The sequence below is a fragment of the Olea europaea genome, chromosome 11 (genome assembly GCF_002742605.1).
Source record: "Olea europaea var. sylvestris chromosome 11, O_europaea_v1, whole genome shotgun sequence".
Classification (NCBI taxonomy): Eukaryota; Viridiplantae; Streptophyta; class Magnoliopsida; order Lamiales; family Oleaceae; genus Olea; species Olea europaea.
Window position 1 is genome coordinate 16747195 of NC_036247.1, and position 8202 is coordinate 16755396.

General features: G+C 35.7%; 2 protein-coding genes across 2 annotated transcripts; both read right to left on the bottom strand.

Annotated features, from left to right (window-relative positions):
* Positions 1-48: 48 nt before the first annotated feature.
* Positions 49-3719, bottom strand: LOC111403601 (nitrate reductase [NADH] 2-like). The gene is made up of 4 exons (XM_023032166.1): positions 3155-3719; positions 2899-3039; positions 1569-1801; positions 49-1477 (listed from the first exon to the last, which is right to left on the bottom strand). The coding sequence occupies exons 1-4, from the start codon at positions 3672-3674 to the stop codon at positions 152-154; spliced, it is 2220 nt and encodes a 739-aa protein (XP_022887934.1). The 5' UTR covers positions 3675-3719; the 3' UTR covers positions 49-151.
* Positions 3720-4067: 348 nt separating this feature from the next.
* LOC111404528 (mitogen-activated protein kinase kinase kinase 1-like) lies at positions 4068-7873 on the bottom strand. The gene is made up of 6 exons (XM_023033321.1): positions 7857-7873; positions 7343-7427; positions 7135-7197; positions 6556-6713; positions 4799-4871; positions 4068-4669 (listed from the first exon to the last, which is right to left on the bottom strand). The coding sequence occupies exons 1-6, from the start codon at positions 7871-7873 to the stop codon at positions 4574-4576; spliced, it is 492 nt and encodes a 163-aa protein (XP_022889089.1). The 3' UTR covers positions 4068-4573.
* Between the last annotated feature and the right edge of the window lie 329 nt (positions 7874-8202).

The window sequence follows — 8202 nt, forward strand, 5'->3', positions numbered from 1 at the left end:
AACGAGAAAACATGCTCATTCATTGTTCGATGATAAGCAAAATGGGGCAAAAAAGTGAAGCACAAAATAAATTGAAAAGTACACATTCACATATTTATTGTTCTAATAATCTAACAAATAAACAATAATTTCTTATTTTATCACTAATTAATTAAAACACTAAAAAAGATTCCTTTAGATCAAATCCCATCTTCCCCAAATTAGGATTAACTGCAAACTGGATCATCGGCGGCGGTCCACAGGCCAATGCCAAGGCATTTTCCCATGCTGCCGGAATATGCTCTCTTAGAATTTCTTCATTTATAAATCCCACACTGTATTTCCAGTCTGGTTTAATCGATTCAGACACAACATACCATACCTTAACCCTATCCTTAAACTCCTCAGCCCACGCATCAAGTTCATTCCTTAGCAGAATGTCATTCTCGGTACGGTTAGCGTATACGAGGTACATTAAAGTTTCATCCTTAGGATCCTTCAAAATGGCCTGCATCACTTGATATACCGGTGTAATCCCTGACCCACCGGCGACCATGGCAAGTTTTTTGGCAAACTTGTGTTTGCCATGCACCAAGAAGTTCCCTTTGCCTGTGTATTCAATGTGACCTAATGGACCCTTGATGTCCAAAAATGACCCTAATGGGAGTGAGTCCAAATATTGTGACATTAGCCCACCATTTGGGAATTTGGGGTGGACCCCCTTTTGGTAAATCTTGACCACTAGCTCGAAATAGCCCATAGTGTCGACTCCACTTGTTGGTGTATATGCTCGCATGCATAGTTTATCGTTGATGGTGGCACATAGAAATATATGTTTTCCAACGGGTAGTCCGAGAACTTGATCATTGGAAGGCAATGCAAATCGAAATGATCGAACATCGTGGGAAAGTGACGTCTTGGAAATAAGCTTGCATGAGACTTTCTCACGCGGAACAAGTGCAACATTTCTTGCGGGTGCAATTTCCTTGATAGAGGTTAAGTGTAGGAGATTACCAGTGGGGCCATGGACTGAATTATTTGGAGAATCCGAGGTATATCCAGTAGTAATCAATTCACCAATCCTATAATCTTCCAACATTTTCTTGGCTTTATCAGAATGGATGGCTTCAAATTCCTCGGTACAATCCGTGCTTGCGTTGATGAGGATGCTGTCGGTCCCGCCTGGGTGGTCTTTAAGGAAGCGCGTACAGTCGTAGACGTGTCCATGGACGATGATCCATGCGGAGTCAGCCGAATTGTGCTTCTTAACCTCGGACATTGAATACATAGTTGAAGTAGTGTTCATGAATGGTGACGAGACACTCTTTTTTAAGGTTTGATTTTCGTTTGAGGACTTTTCGAGTTGTCTCTCTTTCGCCATCCATCCACCGGATTGGTTTCCAGGTTGAGTTGGGTGCTCGAAAACAATCCCAATTTCTCCCTTGTGTGGCTTGCAGACATTGGTTTTTACTCGGAACCAACAATTATTCATCATTCCCTGAATGATTATAACACAATAATAATTAGTCAACTAATTATCCTAAAAATTTAGATTATTAAAAATAATTCTACTCATCCTCGACTCATACCATGAGATTCCAAATGAGCTTCTCGGGTTGTGTGTTAAGGGTCTCATCCCAAGCTCGAACACAAATTTCTTTAGCACCAAGTAAATCCAACACCTCCACCTCGAGTGACCAAAAACACCAACACCAATATTTTCCGTACTTGTTAGGCTTTTCAGGGTGGTCGACGGTGGCAACATGCCAAGTCTCGCCACCATCCATAGTTATTTCCACCCTTGTAACTTTCTTCCCACCACCTATTGATCATGTAATAGGTTAGTAAAAGTGATTTGACATTTCATGCATAAAGTCCCTATCAAAATGAAGTGTGGTCCAATATCTACAAAATAATATTGAACAATTATTTATAAACATCAATTGAAAAAAAAATTAAAATTAAAAAAATTCGAGACCCTTAAATTTTAGGGGTCAAGTGCATAATATTAAAAATCATCTTTTGAAAGTAATTCTTAATTATTATTAAGATAAGTAGTTACAATTTTAAAACTAACCTTTTTTTGCCCTTTAAGTGAATTCACTAAAAAAATCAACTTTCTATACTTAGCCAACCATGATCTAAGGTTTTTGTTGATTTAAAATGGGACGATCTTTTTATAACCATTCTTTTAGTCTCGATTGCAATGATTAAAAATGTAAATATTTCAAAATATAATTTAGAACCTTGGCAGGCGCCCCTCCACATGGCGCCCCTGTTTTTAACCCTGTTCCCAAGCTAGGACAAGGACTGGTGGTTTTATCCTATAATTTATATCTAACCCATGATGTTGGAACTTTATTAGTCAACACTTTGTCACAAATCAATGATTCCCCTACTTGCTCAATTAATTATAAGTAGATACCGTTCAATTAATTAGATTAACAAATATCAAAACTCTTTGCTATTAACCAATAACGTAATTTAATTAAATCGTATTAACGCGCTCTAATTTCTTGGAAATGTGTCCAAATATGATTAATTACTATGGTTCAATTAACAACCCTTCAAACAAAGAAACAAGTGTTTCGATCGTTAAATTTTGTTTCGTTACTATAAGATAGGTCGTGGACAGTAGAATTATCCACAATTGACAAGAAATTGAGATATGCAATCCATCTAATTAATTATTGACATATCATTTTAAATTATCTCTAACTACTATTTATGCTTAAAATTAGTGACATTTTAATGTAAGATAATGTGTCAAAAATTAATTGGTGGAGCAGATGTCTAACCTCCTACATTTAGTCCAAAAAGCAACCGCCCAATTGCCCAAGAATCTATAAAATTTACTGAATATAGTACGTAAGGTCCCCAATTTAAATTTTAGACGAGAAGTTCGAAATGACTACTCACCAGAATAAGCGTAACCCTTAATTGTGAAAGGCCTCTGAGTCGTCCACGAATTTATTGGCAAAATTTCTTCGTGACATGGGGTCGTAATCACTGAGTTGATGTTCAACTCGTTGATAATATGTTCCGGCTTGTACCACCAAGCTGCAAACAAATATCGTCATCAGAGCCAAAATTAGATTTTAATTTTGTTTTCTTCCTTAAACGAGTGGAGTCGAGTCAAGTCAAGTCGAGTTGATTAACGTTAGACAAAGATTACCTTCAGCATTAGCAAGTTCAGCATCAACATGGGATGGAAGGACCTTATTGTCCTTGTAATGATAATAACTGTCTGATTCTTGTGTAGTAACAATAATTCTTTTAAGCCATTTCACCATTCTTCCGCCAATGAACCCTGGAATTATCACTCTAACAGGGAATCCATGATCAGGGGATAATCCTTCCCCGTTTTGCATGTAAGCCAAGATAATATCCCTCGATGGATCCATCGCGATTTCCTTTCGAATACTGGTGCCGTATTTCGACCCACCACCGCCGGGCAAATCCTCCGCCCCCTCGAAGCAGACGTTGAGAGCACCCTTTTTACGGCTGAATATCCCGCACCGCTTCAAAATGGCGCGTAGTGGCACACCCCGCCACACGGAGGTGGAGATTCCGGCAGCTCCCCAGTTGAAGCCAGCTGTCTTCTTAACCATATTTTGCTCTTTTCTCCGGTTCCCAGCGCACACGAGGGTCACTGGGAATTCCTTGCTGGGAAACTCGTTTACAAGCTGGTCCATTGTTAATCTCACGGGACGTTTTACTAGACCGGTGATCTCAACGGTCCAATCNGGTAATGAATTTTCAACCTTTAAATCTCAATATCCTTCTCTCTTATTTCCAAAGTGCTGTCTTGTTAAAGATTCCTAGAGCACTTTTCTATATCCATTTACCCTTCAAAATAATGTTATTCATCCCTAATAATGATCATCACCAGTTTAGGTGGCATTAGATACCTTGATTCATAGTCAAATGCATTAAAATGCATCAGAATTCTATCGGTCAATGAATCAGGGGCCACTGCCACCCGGATTGGTGATATTCTACACTAATGACGAATAGCATTACTCTTACCCTTTTGGACACTAGCCTATTACCTTGTAAAGCAACTTCTACTGTGTGAAAATCAACCACCAGTACTGGAATATAAAAAGAAAAGGAAAAGAGAGAATAAAGGCTAGTCCCAGGATAAGATGATGAATCACGCCTTATGATAAATGAGTAAAGGAGACACTATTCCTAGTATGTGACTCAAATTTAATTAAATCCATTTGCATACATCAACCTTAAATCAAAATTAGGGACACTAGTTGTCGCAAGATTCACATCACCCTCTTTCCTCTGAAAAATAAAAGGGCACAGCTAATGTGCATGAAGTTATGGGAGCAATTTTCACAATCCTAGCCTTTGTTTGAGCCCAATTCTTTGGAAAAAAATGCATTCTTAAATACTGTTTTGACATCATTTCAACCACACATTCTTCAATAAAATAATATCACGCAAATCCAAAATTTTTCCTTATTTTTTAACTATACATTTCACATCAATACATTATTCAAAAATGCATTTTTATCACAAAAATGGGGCTCAAACAAGGGCCTAATATATATTGATCATAAATGTAAGTAGACTTGTCATGCTACATAAATGTTAAGAAAAGAGGGCCAATGCAAACCTCAGGAGCCATCCAGAATGGAGTCCCCTTGCAAGACTTCACATCATTCAACTTAATGGCCTGCACAATGAATCAACTAACAATATTATGTGTCATAACAACAATCACAGTATAATATTTCCAAGCTATTTAAGAAGGCCTTTTTGATCTGAAATGGAGAAAAAAGAAGCGATAATGAGAGACTGCAACCTTCGCAAGGCCGAAATCTGCAAGTTTCACCGAGCCATTTGCATCCACCAATATATTTGCACACTTAATATCTCTGAAACAAGAGAGGTGAACAAATGAGATCTTGGTGTTACAGAATCAGCTGCCATGAATGAAGCACATATAAACATTTGTTATTTGTTAAGCATGAACGAGAAAGAGGAGAAGAGAAACATCACATGAAAACATATATTACTACTAATCAAATGATCTGTCATTCTTCAACATGCACTTACTAAACTTCCATTTTTCAGTTTTCTTGCCTGTTAAGATTACAGTGCAACCTAAATACAAGTGATTACATAAATAAGAGAGACATCATTAATCAAAAACAGTGTCCTAACATGAAGTTCTCTAGTTCCATAATAAAGAACTCTGACTAAAATGATTCTGTGTTATCCGACTCTATTTTCTTGGAGACAGTTCAATTAGCTAACAAATTCTACGTAGCATTATTTGAAAATATAAAACAATATCATCAACTTGACTTCAAGAGCAATTTCAAGCATGATACCAGTCAATTTCAATATAATCTGCTAAAGGAAAAGGACAAGCTTTGATCAGTTACAAAGAAAATGCAATTTAGAAGAGTAACACCTTTTAGAAAATAGTAAACTATTTTTTACTCCGATCAACAGCCAATTTGGAACCATATAAACATGTTTGACTAAGTCCCCAGAGAAAGTAAACTTCTAAGTTTAGTCAGACATGTTTGAAACTCAAAAAGTTGCTCTTTCCCCAGATACTCTTTTCCAGAATTTTTAAACAGAAAAGTGTTTCCTTACTTTTTAAATGAGCAACTTAGCATTTTTCTTTAGGATTCGAAAAACATGCTCATAGCTGGCAATACTTACCATATTTAGAGAAAGAAATCAGCAAATGGTTAATCCTACTTCAGTTCCTTAAACTAAATGGAATGCATACTAGAAATACTCCTACAGGTTCACATGCATAGGTTTCATTGGTCTTGTGTTAATTACATTCTCCAACCATATTGCAGCACAAGAAGGAAATAATGCAGATTGATCTCTAGTGTATATGCTTGATGTAAGTAAAGCGTCTGTCAATAACTATAAATATCAAAAAATGATGGGATAAAGATAAAGATTTGAAGTGAACTCAAGAAGAAGATCTACACAAAAATGTAACTTAGCCATCCATCTTTTTTTCCTTTCTCCTGTTAACTGTTGTATACACCATAATATCATCTACCATAAAATATAAAAGAGGTAGCTCCTCCCCCTTCCCCAGCTCCCAAGAAAGGGTTAATGATAGAGAATTTTACAGAAAGAAACAATTCAACAATAAATACTACTCTATTTGAACGCACATGGATAAAAAATATCTTAAGTGATAAAGAGTATGAGAAGTGTAACTGCAACTCTGCAAATACTCAAAACTGTCAGAAAAGCAGATGCAGATCAAACATACAACACGTGAATGGGTGAAAATTTATGATTTAGGGCCAAAAAGCTTTTGATAAATTAGCAGATTTTGATATAAGATGATGAAATGTATGGTTGGAAAATTGATAAAGTCGTGGCCTCGATTAAAATTGAAGTTTGATCAGTTGAAAAGTTGATAAAACTTTTGCTAAAATTTTATCAAACAAGGTGTTAATGTATGTACATAACAAAATTTTTTGGAACAAAGCCAAAAAATAAAAAATTAATAATAATAATAATAATAAATATTAAAAGCAGAAAAACCAAAAACACAGAGTTGTTTGGTTCAATCACCTGTGGACCACATTTTTGTCATGAAGATACTTCAAGCCATGTAAAATCTGTCTAGTATAAGCAGAGACCAGCGAATCTCGGAGGTTGTACTTTTGGTAAAGGCTCAGAAGGGATCCTTTAGTAACCAGCTCAAGGAAGATGTAAAGATGTGATTCAACCTACAGGAAAAAGAAAAAAAAAAAGCATTCTAATAAAATTTGTAACAAAATAAATTCAGGAAAATTAAGATGCGAATGAAAAACCAAAGGAAGAGAAAAAAATGTTAAGCTAAGTGGAAGGTTCAATTTCAGTGAGCTTCAATTCTGTCAACAAAATAAAATTAGTGGACAACACAAAAACTACTCTATATCTAGTACTTCAAGTTCTACTATCTCTGCGAATAAAATCCAGGAATCTCGCAAAAGAAGCCTCTTTATTGCAAAAGGAAAAGTATGGGAGCTTATAATGGTGAAGTTGAAGAAACAAATAGCAGGTGGGAACTGATGCTAAAAGCAAGAAACACCCATCCTCCACTGACAACCAAAAAAATATAATGATTAAATAAAGAATATGAATAGTTATTTTGCAAGACGGTATTACCTTCTGCGTACCGTAATACTGGACAATATTCTCGTGTTCAAACTGACTTAGAAGAGCAATTTCCTGAATGGGTCAAAAGAAAATGTCTATTAAAGAACTGAGAAGTTGCGGGAAAGGCAGAGAGTAATAATCAGAGCCATTGATAGAGTGAATCTAGAAGCAGGTGCAAAGTCAAGTAAACAATTAGGCAAAGCTCGGGCAGCTAAACCTGTTCAAGTTGGATGATCCTTTGTTTTCCTTCATCCCCTTGATCAAGCAAAGATACTTCCTTCACAGCAAAAAAGAATCCATCACTGCAGAAAAAGCAGATATACAAACATGTTTAGCAAAATATAGCAAATACATTTCATATGAGTTAGTGGTATGCAAGATCAAGTGCAAAGCTTTTTAAAAATATGATTCTTTCAGTGGAGAATTGTGCAATGATATTACAGGATAAGTGAACTTTTCTACACTTAATTATTGAAAGGATCCTTTCTCTATGTTTTAGTTCTTTTCAACACCATGCTTTGGGTCTTTTATCACAAATAAATGAAAGAAAACATCCACCATAGAGAATACATTTGAGAGATTTATTGTCTGAAAAAATAGTTCTTAGTAGCCATTATCTCAATCAGTTGGAATCTATTGAACGGCTAGAGTAGCTCTTTATTTTCCTCAAGGGAAAAAACCTTTCAAACTACAAACTTTTCTTTCTTAATTGATAAACGTTACAATTTTACTGAAATGCGAACATCATATTAAACCCTTGTTTGAACCTATGCAACACAGACACTCTATCTAGGGCAGTGTGTCCGTGTCCGACACGTGTCGATACCAACACTCTTCGGACACTCTACAATAATCATTTTCCTTTCTTACTATAGCTATTATATATTTTTAACTCAAAGTTATTAGTAAATAACAAATTAATACTTATATTTAAAAGATTTCAAAAAAAAAAATCAATAATAAGTATAAAACTAAATTTAAATTATATAAATGAAGAATTTTAGAGAATTTAATGAACGTGTCGACGACGTGTCGTGTCGGTGCTTTTTTGAAAAATCACGATTTGACGTATCCGAC